Source organism: Notothenia rossii (assembly GCF_949606895.1).
Source record: "Notothenia rossii genome assembly, chromosome: 2".
Classification (NCBI taxonomy): domain Eukaryota; kingdom Metazoa; phylum Chordata; class Actinopteri; order Perciformes; family Nototheniidae; genus Notothenia; species Notothenia rossii.
In genome coordinates, this window is record NC_136904.1 from 94,990,994 (window position 1) to 95,012,227 (window position 21,234).

The 21,234-nt window shown below is 44.0% G+C and overlaps 1 protein-coding gene across 3 annotated transcripts in view; it reads left to right on the top strand.

Annotated features, from left to right (window-relative positions):
- Window positions 1-2,787: 2,787 nt before the first annotated feature.
- Window positions 2,788-21,234, top strand: part of enox1 (ecto-NOX disulfide-thiol exchanger 1) — a 36,228-nt gene continuing 17,781 nt past the window's right edge. Inside the window, exons 1-6 of one of the 3 annotated variants that reach the window (XM_079667114.1) lie at window positions 2,788-2,969; window positions 3,164-3,209; window positions 6,649-6,765; window positions 12,900-13,064; window positions 13,486-13,692; window positions 13,908-14,141. In XM_079667114.1, coding sequence (XP_079523240.1) covers window positions 2,805-2,969; window positions 3,164-3,209; window positions 6,649-6,765; window positions 12,900-13,064; window positions 13,486-13,692; window positions 13,908-14,141 — 934 coding nt within the window. In that variant the 5' untranslated portion in view covers window positions 2,788-2,804. The remainder of the gene's footprint in view (window positions 2,970-3,163; window positions 3,210-6,648; window positions 6,766-12,899; window positions 13,065-13,485; window positions 13,693-13,907; window positions 14,142-21,234) is intronic. The other 2 variants (XM_079667113.1, XM_079667115.1) reach the window with 2 other exon arrangements.

Genomic DNA, 21,234 nt, shown 5'->3' on the forward strand with positions numbered 1-21,234 from the left:
ACTAACACTCCAACACATTGTACGTGATAGGCTAAGGGGGCGGGACATCTTTAAGCTGGATAACCAATCACAACAGAGCCGGCCAGCTAACCAATCAGAGCAGACTGACTGTTTCTGCTCACTTTCACCGACATTAAATATTCACAGCTGAACGATGTCCTGTTTATTATTCATGAGATCACTTGAGATCTCTGAATCATCCACACACACACACACACGCACGCACGCACGCACGCACGCACACACACACACACACACACACACACTTGTTAATCATGATTCCAGTAAAGGGTGGGCATCTGGAATGTTTAAGAGTTTCTTCTCTAACATGACTCAGCATATATTACCATGAAGTCAAACACTGCATTTAGCGTGTGCATAATGCTCTGAGACCCTCTGAGACCCTCTGTGCTCTCGTGCGTCTGCAGAACACTATCATCATGTGGATGTGATACTGGAGAAGAGAAGTTCTGCTGCTGCCTCTCATTTCTATCGACTGGAGGCAGCACAGGGATCTCAGCCTCTGCAGACCATTTACTGAAACCAATAGAACCAAGGAATGAGTTTTGATATTGCACCAGTCCATATTGTGTTTGGAGATAGATGTGATATCTTATGGCTGCACACAAAGATCATTAAATGAGCCAAATAAGAAAGACAAAAAGCACCAAAGATGTATCTATAGAGTCAGGTAAGATCTACAGAGAGGAGGAACAGCAGCTGTTCAGCTCCGAGCCGCTGCACAGAGAACACTCTTTATATCTGTGATGGTACATTACACACACACACACACACACACACACACACACACACACACACACACACACACACACACACACACACACACACACACACACACACACACACACACACACACACACACACACACACACACACACACACACACACTCAGAAAGCGGCAGGATGCGAGCAGTTGAGCAGGTTCAGCTGCAGGTGTTTCTGTTTGTTCAGATTTCAGGCCTGCTGAGGCCCATTACACTCTTACCAGTGTGTGTGAGAGAGTGTGTGTGTGTGTGTGTGTGTGTGTGTGTGTGTGTGTGTGTGTGTGTGTGTGTGTGAGTCTGTGTGTCTGTGTGTGTGTGTGTGTGTGTGTGTCTGTGTGTGTGTGTGTGTGTGTGTGTGTGTGTGTGTGTGTGTGTGTGTGTGTGAGTCTGTGTGTGTGTGTGTGTGTGTGTGTGTGTGTGTGTGTGTGTGTGTGAGTCTGTGTGTGTGTGTGTGTGTGTGTGTGTGTGTGTGTGTCTGTGTGTGTGTGTATGTGTGTGTGAGTCTGTGTGTCTGCTCTTTGAAAGCTGCCATGGTTTCAGAGCTATTGTAGGAAAGAACGTAATAATGAGAGATGACGATGCTGCATCTAAGAGCAAAAGCAGTCTGTTGTGAGATGAGTTTCATCCAGTTTAGAGTCGATTGGTTTTATTGTATATACCCCAAATTAGGTATAAATCTTCGCATATCAAAATATAATAAAACAAATATAATATATAAACATTTTATAAAACGGGCAAGTCAAATCAAGCACTCTGATTGGTTCTTAGCCGTGATATACTGAGCGTATCTCACGGGTAGAATAGTAGTTACTTTTCTCAACAAGTCAGTATCCCTCCGCGTCTGAGAAACAGCTACAACCGTTACAGCTGTTACATTACGTCCTTTACGAAACTAACTAACTAACTAACGATGGAAGATGGAAATGGGTTAGCTTGGACCTCCGGGGGGGTCTCACTATGGAGGAGTGGATTGAGCAGTGCCTATCTCCAGAGAGCACCTAAACGACGACATGCAGAGCTACGTGAAGAGCAGGTAGACCAACTGGGAAAGTAGCACCATTCAAAAGCTTTCTGATGCGGGTCTTGAAACAAAGCAGAGACATGATGAGCGTTAGTGGCCACAGGTGCGAGTGGAGCAATATCCTCGCCACGTGTTTTCTTGCATGTTTTTTATTTAAACTGCGTTGACTTGTGGTATCTTAAAAAATGTATCACAAAATAATTTCCTGTTTTCTTTTTCCGCTACATGATGACTTGATATCTCAGAGTATGACCATTTCTTCTGGTAAATATCCACACACACACACACACACACACACACACACACACACACACACACACACACACACACACACACACACACACACACACACACACACACACACACACACACACACACACCCACGCTCTCAGACGTGTCGCCCTGTGTGACCTCGGGCTGCAGAATAATTGACGCTGCCGCAGCTGAGCTCAGAGCCCCGTCACTTTGTGCTCTGATGTTTTCCAGCAGCGGGGTGGGAACTGGTAATGAGCAGAACAGCCTACACACACACACAGACACACACACACACACACACACACACACACACACACACACACACACACACACACACACACACACACACACACACACACACACACACACACACACACACACACACACAGCTGTGTGTTGTCGAAGATTAAAAATTGCTGCTGCAAAGTTGAGACAGTGTGCAGGATGCAATGTGTGTGTGTGTGTGTGTGTGTGTGTGTGTGTGTGTGTGTGTGTGTGTGTGTGTGTCTGTGTGTGTGTGTGTGTGTGTGTGTGTGTGTGAGTGTGCATGTGTGTGTGTGTGTGTGTGTGTGTGTGTGTGTGTGTGTGTGTGTGTGTGTGTGTGTGTGTGTGTGTGTGTGGACTTCTTAATTACCTTCATATTTCTCTGGTTTCTGCTCCATGAATCATGGTCGCTCTGAGGGATTTGGATCATCTCATCTTTTTAACTCTCTCCCTCTCTGTTTCTTCCTCAGGCGCAGTGTATGTGTGTGAGATTTTGTGTGTGTGTGTGTGTGTGTGTGTGTGTGTTGCTGAGACTGGATGAAGGTGTGTGTTCACACGTCCATCGCTCCGTCGGCCCTCCATCTCCCCAGCAGCCAGAGGAAGGATCTGATGAGAGAGGAGGAGACGCCCTGCTATGGCCAGCGGTAAGAAAATACTTAAATATCCTCAGGAGATATTACACAGTCCTGTCAGGGCGTAATGATGATACAAGCTTGGAGAGAAATACAAAAAATTGATAAAACGAATCAATTCAAGGTTAAATATATAGTTTGTATGATAGAAAATTAACAGTAAAGTAACCTGTACATAATTCTAAATCTGTCTATGTGTACTTTACTTCCTATTTCTGCTTCTTTTTACGTCTACTTCCCCAAATCTCAGAGGTAAATATTCTACATTTTACGTAAAAAATATAGTTATCCTGTGTGATGCATTACAATGTGAAATAAAAAACCTACTTTATTGCCATTGCACAGTAAAAGTATTTGCAGAAAATACTTTAGTTTAGTTCAGCACGATAATCACCACATATTAACAACACGTTTTGATTTCTGAAATGAAAAGCTACTGTTGGGCTATAAAGGTACTACAGCACGGTCACATGACTTCACGTCACCACCGCTAAGCTAAAGGAGGCTAATGTTGGGCTATAAAGGAACTACAGCACGGTCACATGACTTCATGTCACCACCGCTAAGCTAAAGGAGGCTAATGTTGGGCTATAAAGGAACTACAGCACGGTCACAAGACTTCAGTTCACCACCACTAAGCTAAAGGAGGCTAATGTTGGGCTATATAGGAACTACAGCACGGTCACATGACTTCACGTCACCACCGCTAAGCTAAAGGAGGCTAATGTTGGGCTATAATGGAACTACAGCACGGTCACATGACTTCACGTCACCACCGCTAAGCTAAAGGAGGCTACTGTTGGGCTATAAAGGAACTACAGCACGGTCACATGACTTCACGTCACCACCGCTAAGCTAAAGGTGGCTAATGTTGGGCTATAAAGGAACTACAGCACGGTCACATGACTTCACGTCACCACCGCTAAGCTAAAAGTGGCTAATGTTGGGCTATAAAGGAACTACAGCACGGTCACATGACTTCACGTCACCACCGCTAAGCTAAAGGAGGCTACTGTTGGGCTATAAAGGAACTACAGCACGGTCACATGACTTCACTTCACCACCGCTAAGCTAAAGGAGGCTAATGTTGGGCTATAAAGGAACTACAGCACGGTCACATGACTTCACGTCACCACCGCTAAGCTAAAGGAGGCTACTGTTGGGCTATAAAGGAACTACAGCACGATCACATGACTTCACGTCACCACCGCTAAGCTAAAGGAGGCTACTGTTGGGCTATAAAGGAACTACAGCACGGTCACATGACTTCTCGTCACCACCGCTAAGCTAAAGGAGGCTACTGTTGGGCTATAAAGGAACTACAGCACGGTCACATGACTTCACGTCACCACCGCTAAGCTAAAGGAGGCTACTGTTGGGCTATAAAGGAACTACAGCACGGTCACATGACTTCTCGTCACCACCGCTAAGCTAAAGGAGGCTACTGTTGGGCTATAAAGGAACTAAAGCACGGTCACATGACTTCATGTCACCACCGCTAAGCTAAAGGAGGCTAATGTTGGGCTATAAAGGAACTACAGCACGGTCACATGACTTCATGTCACCACCGCTAAGCTAAAGGAGGCTAATGTTGGGCTATAAAGGAACTACAGCACGGTCACATGACTTCACGTCACCACCGCTAAGCTAAAGGAGGCTAATGTTGGGCTATAAAGGAACTACAACACGGTCACATGACTTCACGTCACCACCGCTAAGCTAAAGGAGGCTAATGTTGGGCTATAAAGGAACTACAGCACGGTCACATGACTTCATGTCACCACCGCTAAGCTAAAGGAGGCTAATGTTGGGCTATAAAGGAACTACAGCACGGTCACATGACTTCACGTCACCACCGCTAAGCTAAAGGAGGCTAATGTTGGGCTATAAAGGAACTACAGCACGGTCACATGACTTCACGTCACCACCGCTAAGCTAAAGGAGGCTACTGTTGGGCTATAAAGGTACTACAGCACGGTCACATGACTTCATGTCACCACCGCTAAGCTAAAGGAGGCTAATGTTGGGCTATAAAGGAACTACAGCACGGTCACATGACTTCACGTCACCACCGCTAAGCTAAAGGAGGCTAATGTTGGGCTATAAAGGAACTACAGCACGGTCACATGACTTCACGTCACCACCGCTAAGCTAAAGGAGGCTAATGTTGGGCTATAAAGGAACTACAGCACGGTCACATGACTTCATGTCACCACCGCTAAGCTAAAGGAGGCTAATGTTGGGCTATAAAGGAACTACAGCACGGTCACATGACTTCATGTCACCACCGCTAAGCTAAAGGAGGCTAATGTTGGGCTATAAAGGAACTACAGCACGGTCACATGACTTCACGTCACCACCGCTAAGCTAAAGGAGGCTAATGTTGGGCTATAAAGGAACTACAGCACGGTCACATGACTTCACGTCACCACCGCTAAGCTAAAGGAGGCTAATGTTGGGCTATAAAGGAACTACAGCACGGTCACATGACTTCACGTCACCACCGCTAAGCTAAAGGAGGCTAATGTTGGGCTATAAAGGAACTACAGCACGGTCACATGACTTCATGTCACCACCGCTAAGCTAAAGGAGGCTACTGTTGGGCTATAAAGGAACTACAGCACGGTCACATGACTTCATGTCACCACCGCTAAGCTAAAGGAGGCTAATGTTGGGCTATAAAGGAACTACAGCACGGTCACATGACTTCACGTCACCACCGCTAAGCTAAAGGAGGCTAATGTTGGGCTATAAAGGAACTACAGCACGGTCACATGACTTCACGTCACCACCACTAAGCTAAAGGAGGCTAATGTTGGGCTATAAAGGAACTACAGCACGGTCACATGACTTCACGTCACCACCACTAAGCTAAAGGAGGCTAATGTTGGGCTATAAAGGAACTACAGCACGGTCACATGACTTCATGTCACCACCGCTAAGCTAAAGGAGGCTAATGTTGGGCTATAGAGGAACTACAGCACGGTCACATGACTTCACGTCACCACCGCTAAGCTAAAGGAGGCTAATGTTGGGCTATAAAGGAACTACAGCACGGTCACATGACTTCATGTCACCACCGCTAAGCTAAAGGTGGCTAATGTTGGGCTATAAAGGAACTACAGCACGGTCACATGACTTCACGTCACCACCGCTAAGCTAAAGGAGGCTAATGTTGGGCTATAAAGGAACTACAGCACGGTCACATGACTTCACGTCACCACCGCTAAGCTAAAGGAGGCTAACGTTGGGCTATAAAGGAACTACAGCACGGTCACATGACTTCACGTCACCACCGCTAAGCTAAAGGAGGCTAATGTTGGGCTATAAAGGAACTACAGCACGGTCACATGACTTCACGTCACCACCGCTAAGTTAAAGGAGGCTAGTTTGTTAGCAACCACTCTTTAACTCACCAATGGGGTATTTACTGACGTATTTTATGTGGTAGAAAAAAATATTACAATCTCTTCGGCTCGTCTTAACCACAGACCTTATTCCAGGGTAAAAACCAAAAACACATTCAGGAAACTATTGACCTCCAGACCAGGGGACAGGAAGTGAAGAAATGCTTACTCATGTCAGGGTTTTAGGACTCATTCCTGCATCAACAGCAACATTTGGTCTTGATCTCCAGCTGTATTTCTAGTTTAAACTCAATAAGAACTCACTGTCTGTGTTTGCTCCTCAGCTGATGGGTGTCTCTCGGAGCTCAGCATCCCCGTGTCGGAGCACGGAGCCTGGGCCACGGCCATGAACAACCTGGGCATCCTGCCTGTGGGGCTCAGAGGACCCCCGCTGCTCTCAGGTAACTTTAAACACCTCACCTTAAAGACTCAAAGGCTTTATCCCTTAGATTAACAGCAGCGTCAGTGTATACAAGAACACCTGAAGTCCCAGGCTCCTCCCACAATGCAACATCAATATATAAGACAATACTAATGTGCAAGTAATGCAATAGAATGTATTTAACATTGAAATGCTCAACGTGTTACTGTGATGTCTTGTTTCAACAGTTACTTTATCACTTCATCACTTTTTTTTGTATTATTATTTTTAAAAATGTAAATACTTTATTTGTACCTTGTGTGAATCCTGTTTTTAACTCTGACCCTGTTGCTGCTATAAAGGCCTGCATTTCCCAAAGGGGATAAATAAAGTTTCATCTTAGAAGTGAAATATAAGTAAAGTAGAATAAGATGTACCTCGACCTGAAGATGGAGCTGCCTTCAGGAGATACTGAGAGGTTTGGCTCAGAGGCTGGTGGTGGAAACAACCAGTTAAACTCTGTTTCTATGGTTACCTCCTATGCTAGCCTGCGCTGCTACATACAGCTGTCTTCTGATTGGTTGCACATCCACAGGTCAGCGCTAACGAGGTCAAAGTTGATTTAATTTGAACTTTGATCGCAGCACTACAAATGTGAGCCTCAGTGAAAACATTGAACTTCTTCCGATTCTTCCTCTTTCCACGACCATCAACATGTTAAAGCTGACGGCGCTAGTTAAGTCTCTTCAGCTTGTGTTAACCACAGGCCTTATTTCAGGATTACAAACAAAAACTCATTCAGAAAACCATTGACCTCCAGACCAGGGGACAGGTTAAGGTTTAGGACTCATTCCTGCACTAGAGCAGGTGAGAACGAAAAAGAGTCTGGTCTGAATGAGGCTTCATGTCAGTGTTTGTATTGAAAAGAACTGATAGACTGTTCCGTTATCGCAAATCACTTTCAACATTATTAGTCCGTAAAACAATTTTTCTGCCGAGGGAGAGAGGGAGAGAACAGATCTCATATCAGCGCTATCGTTCACATTATTTGTGTGTGTTATCTGTGTGTGTCTGTGTGTGTGTGTCTGTGTCTGTGTGTGTGTGTGTGTGTGTGTGTGTGTGTGTGTGTGTGTGTGTGTGTGTGTGTGTGTGTTGTGCAGTATTACCATTCAGCAGCACTTTACAGAGAATGGGGGGGAAGAATATCTAAGTTCAGCAGACGTTATGCAAATTTATGGACTTCGTAATAAGCAGACAATGTCAGTTTTACTTCAGGCTCTTTAGTCTCAGAGCTTAGGTTTGACTGTGTGTGTGTGTGTGTGTGTGTGTGTGTGTGTGTGTGTGTGTGTGTGTGTGTGTGTGTGTGTGTGTGTGTGTGTGTGTGTGTGTGTGTGTGTGTGTGTGTGTGTGTGTGTGTGTGTGTGTGTGTGTGTGTGTGTGTGTGTGTGTGTGTGTGTGTGTGTGTGCGCTGATGGCTCTAATGGTGATGGAAACTGAGAGGCTCTAAACGGTCTGAAGTGGAAAAGCTTTTAGCTGCTCTTAGGCGACGCTGCAGTAACGTGCAGATCAGAAACTGAGAATACTGCCATGTGATAAGCATACTAATACTTCAGACAGTTCTTCTTGTAGTAGAAATCAGTAACACTATGTGGATTTGATTTTTTATTGTGAGAGTAGTATTATAACCAGCAATTAGCATAGGCTCCTACAAAGTGACCTTCAAATACATTTTAGGATGTTTTGAGTGAAAGGATGAAAGGATTTGTTTTAAAATGAAGTTTTGCATGAGGCTGACGATACTTCTGTTTGATTATAAATGCAGGATCTGTACTTGTAATGGAGTATGTTTTACATGTTCTTCCGTCGGCAGAGATTTATACGGAATAAATGACCATTTAAAAGACTGCACCAGTTAGGTCAGGATTATAATCATGGTATAAAAGCCTATTTCACAGAAGTACCCTTTAATTTAAGGTGCTTTATATTTGGCTGTTCTCGTAACACTAATCCCTGCATGTTTCACATCAATTTAATTTTCTGTTTCCCCTTTTAATCTGTTTATGAATCAGTTTTTGGGGGATTTGTCTGAGCTTTCTGTTTGTTTGTTCAGCTACACAAAGCCTGAGGGGGTATTATTATTATTATTGTTGCTGTTGCTGTTGCTGTTGCTGTTAGGGTTAGGTTAAAGTAATTGAATGCCTGTGTAGCATCAGTGAACATATTAAAATAATGACTTCATTTTGGCGATGCTCTCGTCCTTTTGAAGTGTGTGTATGTGTGTTTGTCTTTATTACATGGTGGGGCTCCTGTTAGCACAGTGTGGGGTCCAACATTTTAGTGGGGTCCAAAGACCTGGTTTTGTTCGTGTTAAATCATCGATAGCGTGTACAACTCACCTCAAAATAAGAAAACAAAGCATTTTTGAAAGGACGTTAACCTGTTAAAGTAATTGAATGCCTGAGCTGCACTGTGCAGCATCACTGGACATATTAAAATATTAACAAACCTGTTCTACACCGCACCCCCGAGACCGGGGGGAAAAACAGCGTTTAATATTCGATAAACTATGAATGTTTTATATCCATGTAACGGGAAGAAACCCAGCTAACTGATCATTTTTTTCCCTTTTTTTTAAAACCCACAAAGCTAGCGCTGAGCCTATGAATTAGCCACAAGCGAAAAATGCTAACGGCGTTTTGCACAAAAACTCACTCATAACACCCTTATTACTTATCGTAGCTGCACGCCCAGCCCATCGCTCTGATCGTGAGAAGACACAGAATCAATCGGTACATACATCATCACTCCATGAAAAGAACTAGTGAAGCTATTAGTAAGAACAGACATCAAAACATGTGGCGCTAGGTAGCTAGAAACGGCAACATGGCTCACCTTGGTCGTTGTCTGGTCAAAAGTGGTCTTCAATGGCATTAAAACGATAAAAACGCTGCTGAAGTTAATCCATAGGTTAATCCAATGTGTCTGTGTCCCTTTTAAATGATTTCTGATAATCCATAAGCAATAAACCTGCTTTCCCGTTTCCAGATGTCAGAGCGAGAGATAGCTTCACTCTGATGCAAAATGCATGCGCAAAGCCCCCACCTTTTTTTGTTAACATGTGTGTATGTGGAAATACCCCTTCAATTCTATTGGCTCTAACGGTCAAAAAGAGATGTCAATCACCAAAATTGACCAATGGGTTCCAGAGAAACGGTAAAAACGCCCATGTCCACCCAAATCACCTCAGAGGTGGAGTTCTTTTTGCTAAACCTCTCTAAAAAGGTCAAATGTCACTTGTTTTGAATCAATCTTGATACAGGGTACTTATTATATGTTGGACTTTGGATTTTTAAAGCTTTTAGTCTACCTTACCATCATCCAAGGCTAGTTTTCAATATAAGTAAACAATTATGTTTGGACGGACACTATAATTTACAGTTTTTTTACCATGTTCAATCTGAATTTACTTTAAAATAAAAACATCTATATTTATTCTGACTTTTCTACATCCACCTCACATGTTTATCATTACTTTGAGAAACTAGATTATTAATGTAACCCTTTTAGAAGGGAAGATATGGTCATTTGTTCTGGGAATGTCATTTTCGAGCCTGAGACCTGAAAAACAGACTCAGCACTTAACAGGTTAAAGCAATGTCATTTTGGCGATGACTTGTCCTTTTGAAGTGTGTGTGTGTGTGTGTCTGTCTTAATGACATTGTGGGGCTCCTGTTAGCACAGTTGCATTGCAGGGTCCAACATTTTATTGGGGTCCAAAAACCTGGTTTTGTTCGTGTTAAATCATCGATAGAGTGTAAAACTCACCTCTAAATAAGAAGAGAAAGCTTTTTTGAAAGCATCGTATGTTTGCTGGTAAATTATTCCCATTCTTCTCTTTCTGTGGTTTTCCTCCTGCTTCCAGATGGATGTTAATGGTTTTGTTTCTCTGAGAAAATCCTGCCGCTGCCTGTGTTGATGATGATGAATGTGAGGCGGAGGAGGGGGTGTAATTTACCTGTCGGGGTTATCTCAGACAGCGCTTTAATGAGTTTTCCTAAGACCTGAGGAATGTGTGGAGGCAGCCGGCCGCGGACGCTCAGATTTATGGAAGATTAACGCTTTTTCCTCCAGATCTGCAAAAAAGAGCTTCTGCTTCTGTCAGAGGGTTTCTCTGCAGGATACTGATGCTGCAGGAAAAGCAGAATATGTTGGGAATTTATTCAAGAAAACCTGCTTTAAACATTTAAAGAAATGCATTTATTTATAAACGTACTACAAATTCAGATTAAAATGCATTATTGAGCACATATGGAAAATAGCGTGCTAAATAATCTGCATCTATTATGCTAATCGTTTAATCGTCTGAGTCATTTTTTTATGCAAAGCTCTTTATTGTTCTCATACTGCCTGTGCTGCAGCACCTCTTTTCACCCTCTGTCTGAAAACAGAGCTGCTCTGATTGGTTAGCTGGCAGCCTCTGTTGTGATTGGTCAACCACTTGGAGATGTCCCGCCCCTTAGCCTATCACGTACAATGTGTTGGAGCGCTAGCCAATAGGAGCGCGAGTTTCAAACAGTTCAATGTTTCTTATATAATGTTTATTATTTTCACAAATAAAATCCAGAGTTATAAGAAAACATTGGGACCCGAAAACCTGAAATCCCCACAAAATTCACCAAAAGATGACATTTTGTGGTGATTTTAACTCACACAGCTGACCTCTGAGAGCCGAGCAGCAGCGAGGACAGAGAGGACACTGTCAGGAGACACATAATAAATCCCTTCTTCTTCTGCTCCTCTGTATAGAGAGGCGAAGTCACGCCCATCTATCCCATGGGACCTTATTTCTGAAAAATAATGTATTGAAGTCAATGGAGAGAGAAAACGTATCTTTCGATCCCGTTTTGAATTGTGTGATGAATTACACATGTTACACATTACACTCGTGTTACTCACCGAAACCTTGTAAAGCCGTCCCGCATGCTGGCTCTCACGGAACCGACTCACTCCCCTTGTGTGTGTGTACAGCTCTCAACATGCCCAGACTTGGAGTGATTTTCACCTCTTTTAATACTTTCCGCCTCATTCTGAAAGAAAGAAGTGAAATGTGCCAACATGACGGCCGTCTGGGTGCGTGGTGCGAGACGGGAGATTTAGTTCATTGAGTGTTTCAGTTTTACGACACATTTATATTTTTTTGACTTGCAAAATTATCTTTTAAATTGACAAACGTGTAATTCGTGGCACAATTCGAACGGGATGGAAAGATAATCTTTCTCTCCCCTTTGACTTCAATACATAATTTTTCTGAAATAAGGTCCCATGGAGCTCCCCCGGAAAGGGAGGGACTTCGCCTCTCTATGAAAGAGCACAGAGCGCCTCACTTCCTGTGTGCAGAGAGAAGCTCTCAGTGTGAATCAATGCTGCTCTCCATCACACACACACACACACACACACACACACACACACACACACACACACACACACACACACACACACACACACACACACACACACACACACACACACACACAGGATGAGATGATTCAGTGTACAGGAGACGCTGTCACCCTCTGAAAGGACAAACGTCAGTTACTGAAATAAATGTTTCAGTGTGTGTGTGTGTGTGTGTGTGTGTGTGTGTGTGTGTCTGTTTGTGTGTGTGTGTGTGTGTGTGTGTGTGTGTATGTATGTTTCTGATTGTTTGTGTGTGTGTGTGTGTATGTGATTGTGTGTGTGATTGTGTGTGTGTTTGTGTGTGTGTGTATGTGATTGTGTGTGTGTTTGTGTGTGTGTGTGTGTGTGTGTGTGTGTGTGTGTGTCTTCTCTGTCCTGCTCCCTCCTCTCATTTGTATTCTCGTATCTCCCTCCTGTCTGATAGAGATGTTTTATTTCTTTCCTTTGCTTTTGTTTTTATTCCTCTTCCATCTCCTGCTTGTGTGATTTCTTTATGTGTTTCTGATGAATCACCGTTTTGCTGCAAGCTCCATCACTTTATCTGGAATACCAGAGGAGCAAATACTGTAAACCACTATTCTGGGAGCAGGAAAAATAAAGACCTCTCTGAACACTTATATATAAATATGACCCATTTTGTGTGTGTGTGTGTGTGTGTGTGTGTGTGTGTGTGTGTGTGTGTGTGTGTGTCATTATGTGTGTGTGTGTGTCCTGCAGACTCGGTGTGTATCCAGAGGTTCGACCCCGGGCTCCTCCCTCCCATCAACCCTCTGATGGGGGGTGCCCTCAGCCTCCTGCCCCCCCCGCCCGGCCCCCCCGACATGCCGATCATCAAAGAGATCATCCACTGCCCGAGCTGCACACTGTTCCCCCAGAACCCCAGTGAGAACACACACACACACACACACACACACACACACACACACACACACACACACACACACACACACACACACACACACACACACACACACACACACACACACACACACACACACAAACACACACATTTGTTACATTTCTATAAAAACCTGTCTGAAAATGAGCTGATCAGATTTTGGCCACTTTATGATTTCATAACGATGTGTTGTCTTGTGTAACCATTAGCCAATCAGCAACAAGGTAACACCCCCCCCCCCCCCCCTTATCACCTGAATCTCCTCTAGAGCTCCATTGAGTTCTTTGTAACCAAATGAGGGGCGTGGGGAGGGGCTCCTTATCTTCATCTAAAGTAACAGACATATGTTTGACACCCCTAGTTTGAGCTCTTAGTCCTAACGTTGTGATGCCGGTTATCCCTCAGACCTCCCCCCCCCTTCGATGCGGGAGCGCCCCCCCGGCTGTAAGACGGTGTTTGTGGGGGGGCTGCCGGAGAACGCCACGGAGGAAGTCATCCGGGAGGTGTTCGACCAGTGCGGAGAAATCCTGGCCCTCAGGAAGAGCAAGAAGAACTTCTGCCATCTGAGATACAGCGAGGAGTTCATGGTGGACAAGGCCATGTACCTGTCAGGTACACACACACGCACGCAGGCACGCACGCACGCACGCACGCACGCACGCACACGCACACGCACGCGCACACACACACAGATCAGGGTACAAATTAAACCCTATGTCTCCCCTCAGGTACAGATGTTTGAACCCTATATGTCCCCTCAGGTACAGATGTTTGAACCCTATATGTCCCCTCAGGTACAGATGTTTGAACCCTATATGTCCCCTCAGGGTACCGGATGCGTATCGGGTCCAGCACGGAGAAGAAGGACTCAGGGAGGATCCATGTGGACTTCGCTCAGGCACGGGACGATCTGTATGAGTGGGAGTGTCAGCAGCGCCTTATGGCCCGTGAGCAGCGACACCTCCGATTCGTCCACGAGGACAGACTCCTCCCCCCCTCTCCTCCTCCCATAGTGCACTTCTCCGAACACGAGGCGGCCATGTTGGCAGAGAGACTGAAAGGTGAGGATGGGCAGAGGGGGGAAGTAGTGGAGTACAAATAATAGTACAAATAATTCCTGTACTTAAGTACATGTTTCTGGTATCAGTACTTTACTCCACTACTTATTTTTCTGACAACTTTTTACTTTGACTTCTTATATTTTGAACCCAAATACCTGTACTTTCTACTTCTTACATGTTGAACTCAAATACCTGTACTTTCTACTTCTTACATGTTGAACTCAAATACCTGTACTTTCTACTTCTTACATGTTGAACTCAAATACCTGTACTTTCTACTTCTTACATGTTGAACTCAAATACCTGTACTTTCTACTTCTCACATGTTGAACACAAATACCTGTACTTTCTACTTCTTACATGTTGAACTCAAATACCTGTACTTTCTACTTCTTACATGTTGAACTCAAATACCTGTACTTTCTACTTCTTACATGTTGAACTCAAATATCTGTACTTTCTACTTCTTACATGTTGAACTCAAATACCTGTACTTTCTACTTCTTACATGTTGAACTCAAATATCTGTACTTTCTACTTCTCTCATTTTCCAAACAGCCTGGTTCCTTTAGTCTGAATGTGTGTTTGGTGGCGTGATCATTATTATTTAGAGTCATTGCGTGCCTATTGATTTGAACACGATCCGTGTATCCATCATTTCCTGGTCTTCTCTAAAGAACAGGGACCAATGGAAACGTTGTCATGTTGCCGTTGGTCACCATGGAAACATTCATTAGCTAACAATGACATTATTGTTCTATTAATATAAAGGGAGGTCAGGTACTCTTTAAAACAGCTGCTAGTTATGGGTACTTTTTACTGAAGTACATTTTGTTGGAGCTCCTGTCCCCCCCCCCTCCCTGTGAGCCCAGTGGCCGTCTGCGAGACAGCGAAACCCAGCCCGAACACACACCCGCAGCCTTGCTGGGAGTTTGTGTGTGCTCACACACCGACTCACAGCCTCGCCGCGTCACGCCGTCTCAGGCAGGAGAAATCAGCGGAGCTGCAGCTGAGAAAAGATTGAATGTGTGTTTGAGGAAGTCCGTGGATTGGTCCATTTGGACTAATCCACAGACTTAACCTAACGGCTCTGCGGACGTAACGTAACAGCTCCACGGATTGGTCCATTTGGGTATGGGCACGTCACTGTACCCTGGAAGAAAGAGAGAAATGTCCATCGAGGCGTTCTGGGGCAGACAGGTCTTCTCTGTGTCAGAGTGTTACTCCTACAGGGTGTGAGACTCTGCAGAGCGTTCACAGGCAGAAGCTACAGAACACAAGGGGACGGGTCAGAACCAGAGAAGCAGGACATGGGACCTTTAATGCTCATTCTCTAGCTTCTTTTATCCCTTTAATTGTATTCAACTGTCGCCCTCTCTGCCCATTTCCATTCCGGTTAAACCACTACAGTGTTTTCTTTTATGTGTACAACCAAATATAAACACATTTTTGTAAGAGAACTGAAAGAAGCATGCTAGCTCTGAAGCTACCCCCTTCCTTTCCTCTCAGCGGGTGCGCAGTAGACCTAACAATCAACATCGGCACCTCTGTTGTTTCCCCGACTCAGACTGCAAGGAATCTGGGTGTGGTCCTAGATAACAAACTGTCCTTCACTGCAAACATCGCTGCTACAACCCGCTGCTGCAGATACACTCTTTACAACATCAGGAGGATACGTCCCCAGCTGACCCAGACATCAGCGCAGATTCTGGTCCAGGCTCTCGTCATCTCACGCCTAGACTACTGCAACTCCCTCCTGGCTGGTCTACCTGCATGTGCCATCCGACCTCTGCAGCTCATCCAGAATGCAGCGGCTCGTCTGGTCTTCAACCTTCCCAAATTCTCCCACACCACACCGCTCCTCCGCTCCCTTCACTGGCTTCCAGTAACTGCTAGAATCCACTTCAAGACACTGGTACTTGCGTACCATGCTGCGAATGGATCTGGCCCTTCCTACATCCAGGACATGGTTAAACCGTACACCCCAGCACGTGCACTCCGCTCTGCATCAGCCAAACAGCTCGCTGCACCCGCACTGCGAGGGGGACCCAAGTTCCCGTCAGCAAAAACACGTGGGTTTGCTATCCTGGCTCCAAAATGGTGGAATGAGCTCCCCATTGAAATCAGGACAGCAGATAGCTTACACATCTTCCGACGCAAACTGAAAACTCATCTCTTTAGACTCCACTTCGAGCAATAGAATTACTAACAAAGCACTTATATACTAATAAAGGACTGGCTTATCTAAATGCCAGTTGAGTAGCACTTGAAATGTTTGGCTCTATGAAACCTGATGTACTTATATGATTCTGTTTTCTTAAAGGTTGTATCTTCCTGGTCGAATGCACTTATTGTAAGTCGCTTTGGATAAAAGCGTCAGCTAAATGCAATGTAATGTAAAAAGTAGACCTCTAGAGCAGTGGCAGGCTTTGAACAGTTGGATATGGCAGAAGACTGTCATATAAAAGCCTCTTTTCCAACAACCCGCCCTCTGACGCTCCTGCAGGAGGAGTCTGCAGCTGTAGCCATGGATACAGGGATGTAGAAATAAAAAAGCAATCACTTTTCATCCGATATGTTCTAAAATCATGATCTAGGAGCAGATCTAGAGGTCGCTGTTAACAAATGTGATTGTTATTGTGTGTGTGTGTGTATGTGTGTGTGTGTGTGTGTGTGTGTGTTTGGTGTGTGTGTGTGTGTGTGTGTGTGTGTGTGTTTGGTGTGTGTGTGTGTGTATAATCCCCCGCTGCCCCCCGCTGTGAGAGCTAATCACAGGTGGAGCTCAGAGAGAGGAGTTATTGATATTCTTCATGAACAAACCTCTCTCTCCTGCAGAGAGGAAGTGATGTTCTGACAGATGTGTGTGTCTCTGATGATGAGGATGATCTGTGTGTGTGTGTGTGTGTGTGTGTGTGTGTGTGTGTGTGTGTGTGTGTGTGTGTGTGTGTGTGTGTGTGTGTGTGTGTGTGTGTGTGTGTGTGTGTGTGTGTGTGTGTGTGTGTGTGTGTGTGTGTGTGTGTGTGTGTGTGTGTGTGTGTGTGTGTGTGTGTGTGTGTTATGATTCCTGCTTACATGCAGCAGTGGATACTCAGCTAAAAGAAAAGTCACAGACACTGATTTACAAAATGATTAGTTTACATTTATATAAATATTTAAAAGAGTAATAACTGTCCCCTCCTGCAGCCAAATGGAATATAAATGATGTATAATAATACAAAGTACTGCTTACTGTGACGCAGCGTCCACACGGCGGCGTGTGTTGAAGCTTGCCGGCGGGCGTGTCTGAAACTCGACCAACAACCAATCACATGAATCTCCCGCCCCGGACACACAAGCACGCGGTTCGATTGGCTAGAGCTTGTACTGGCATATGATTCGATTGGCTGGCGCTTCCATTGACGCTTGAAATGTTGAACTTTTCTCAACTTTCAGCGCGAGCAACGGAGCGACCACAATGCAGTTCGGCAAAGCGTCACCCCATTCAAAGTGAATGGGCAGCGTCTCCGTTGAAGCTTCAACGCACGCCGCCGTGTGGACGGGCCGTGAGGAGACTATAACTCCATGGGGCTTTTATTTTGAAAAACATGCCTCTTCCTGAGCAAACATAATACTCCATATTATATATATATAAGCATTATATTATGAAATATTATTATACCTTTGTTTATAAAGCACCTTCCTTGAAACGGGAAAACAGGAAATAGCTTTACAAAAAAATCTTTAGGACCAAAAACACAAAATGCCATGAAAGGCTCAATAAAGGAGAGACTGGGGAGAGATGTGGAGTGCAGTCAGAGATAAGGGCTGTTGTAGAGGAGACTCTGAAGGTCACTCTCCCTCCTCTCACTCCTCCTCCTCTTCCTCCTCCTCCTCCTCCTGCTCCTCCTCCTCCTCCTCCTCCTCCTGTAGTTTTACAGTAGAAAACGTTTAATCTCCTTCACTTCCAGCACACTATCCTCACTGTGAGGATACAAAGCTCAGCTCTGTTAGCGTTACGCTGCTTCTAGATTAAATCAATATGCTTTAATGCGTATTGGAGAAAATCCAGACACAAAATAATCCCTTCTGTCAGGATGAAACCCAGCCCACCTCTACGGCAGCACGTCTTACACAACAACATGTCATACAGAACTCTATAGGACTTTTATTTTGAAAGACACGCCTCTCCCTGAGCTTCCTGATAGGATAAAGTGACTCTGGCTGAAACACTACTCAAGCCTTTACACGTGTGTGATTGTGTATGATGTAAAAGCTTGTGGTTCATGGAGCGTTAGCATCTGTTAGCACCTGTTAGCACCTGTTAGCACCACAGGAATAATAAAGATGCAATATAATAATTCTCCACCTCTGATAGAAGCAGCACTGTGTCGCTCTGCTTTGTTAACATTTGCTCCTGAATCCCCAGTTTAGCTCCCTAACCTCCGCCCATCCGTCCCCTAATACCCAACATAAACAGCCATGTTTTTGCTCTGAAGAACCCTTTATGAACCCCCCCCCCTCACACGGCGGCTCATTGTGCTCCCTGTAATGTGACTGTAATCTGCTGCAGAGCCTGAATGGAGCTTTATCAGCAGAGGAAGACTCTTCTTACCGGTTGTGTTGCGCCGGGTATTGAGCTCATTAAACGCTCTCTAATTCACTCTGTTCTGCACTCACATTATTATTCAAATGGGTTGGAAAGCGCTGCTCAGAGCGCTCAGAGACTCTGAGAGCAGGGCTGGGTAGAAAGTGGAAATCAGAAATGCAGTTTGTGCTCACTGCCGTGAACAGAGAGCGCCCCCAGAGAGAGATTTCTGGATCTCTCTCCACGTCTCACTCCTCAGAAGCTTCTGTTGTTGGATTAGCCCCACTGAACGCTAAAGGTCCCGTGAAACGACTTCCTGTGATCTGCACCCCCCGTTAGCTGCGATGGGCCGTGAGGCAGGAGGCACTTCTCTCTTCTGACGGATGGAGAAATACTCCATTACAAGCAGAGTGTCAGCAGTAAAAGTACACCAGTCTGTTCCTTTCATGCAGTAAGATTACATTTAGTTTATCTGGATATAGTCTGGTGTAATTGTCTGTTTAGTTTGGGGGTATTATTGCTTAGAGTTGGTTATATTTTGGGGCTTTAAGTGTGCTTAGTTTGGGGTATAGTTTGAGGTATAGTTGGTTATATGTGGGGTATAGTTTGGGTATTGTTGGTTTTATTTGGGGTTTTAAGTTTGCCTAGTTTGGGGTATAGTTTGTGATATAGTTGGTTATATGTGGGGTATAGTTTGGGGTACAGTTTGGGGTATAGTTTGGGATATAGTTTGGGGTATAGTTTGGGGTATAGTTTGGGGTATAGTTTGAGGTATAGTTTGAAATATAGTTGGTTATATGTGGGGTATAGTTTGGGGTATAGTTTGGGGTATAGTTTGGGGTATAGTTTGGGGTATAGTTTGGGGTATAGTTTGAGGTATAGTTTGAAATATAGTTGGTTATATGTGGGGTATAGTTTGGGGTATAGTTTGGGGTATAGTTTGGGGTATAGTTTGGGGTATAGTTCGAGGTATAGTGTGTGGTATAGTTTGAAGTATAGTTGGTTATATGTTGGGTATAGTTTGGGGTATAGTTTGGGGTATAGTTTGGGGTATAGTTGGTTATATGTGGGGTATAGTTTGTGGTATAGTTTGGGGTATAGTTTGAGGTATAGTTGGTTATATTTGGGGTATAGTTTGGGGTATAGTTTGAGGTATAGTTGGTTATATTTGGGGTATAGTTTGGGGTATAGTTTGTTATATTTGGGGTTCTAAGTTTGCCTAGTTTGGGGTATAGTTTTCGGTTTAGTTTGGGGCATAGTTTGGCGTATAGTTTGGGGTATAGTTTTCGGTTTAGATTGGGGTATAGTTTAGGGTATAGTTTGGGGTATAGTTTGGGGTATAGTTTGGGGTATAGTTGGTTATATTTGGGGTATAGTTGGTTATATTTGGGGTTCTAAGTTTGCTTAGTTTGGGATATAGTTTGGGGTAGGTTGTGGTATAGTTGATTATATTTGGGGTTTTAAGTTTGCTTAGTTTGGGGTATAGTTTGGGGTAGGTTGTGGTATAGTTGATTATATTTGGGGTTTTAAGTTTGCTTAGTTTGGGATATAGTTTGGGGTATAGTTTGGGGTATAGTTGGTTATATTTGGGGTTCTAAGTTTGCTTAGTTTGGGGTATAGTTTGGGGTAGGTTGTGGTATAGTTGATTATATTTGGGGTTTTAACTTTGCTTAGTTTGGGATATAGTTTGGGGTATAGTTTGGGGTATAGTTTTCGGTTTAGTTTGGGGCATAGTTTGGGGTATAGTTTTCTGTTTAGTTTGGGGTATAGTTGGTTATATTTTGGGGATGTTTTTTTTATACTTTAGGGCTATAGTTGGGGGTTATTATTTGGTTATTATTTGAGGCTATGGTTGATTTTATTTTGGGGTTATTTGTTATTATAATTTTGGGTTAGGGTTGGCTGTAGTTTTAAAGTAATAGTTGCTTATAGTTTGAGGTATTAGTTGGTTTTAATGAGAGGTTATACTTGGTTATAATTTGGGATTTGGTTGGTAATAATCTGGGGTTATAGTTAGGGATAGGGGTTGTATCAGGTGGTATTTTGGGGGTATGTAATTACTGTTAATAGTTAGTTACAGTTGGTCATCATTTGGGGTTATAGTTGGTTTTGGTTTAGTGGTCATAGTTCAGTGAATTGTTGGGTTAATGTCAGTGTAGTTAGAGTTATATATTGTGATCATTTGGGGTTATGGTTGGTAATGTTTTGGGATTGTAGTTGGTCATAGTTGTGGTTTTGATCGTCTAGGTGGGATTTAGTTCAACTAAAATTGTTCTTCTCTCCAAAACGTATTTATAGACATATTTCCAGAGCAGAGAGCAGGAGAGACTCTGACTGCGCTCCAATAGAAACATTCAGAGAACATGAAACTCTTATTCTGAAATCTGGATCTGCTGAGTGATCGTGGAAGAACTGTAAATCTGGTTCTGATTACCGACACTGTCATCTTGCAATATACTTATTAAATAAATAGCTATGAATGCAATAAATCGTATTTAATTTAGTTTAAATGTGCATTATTTTATATCA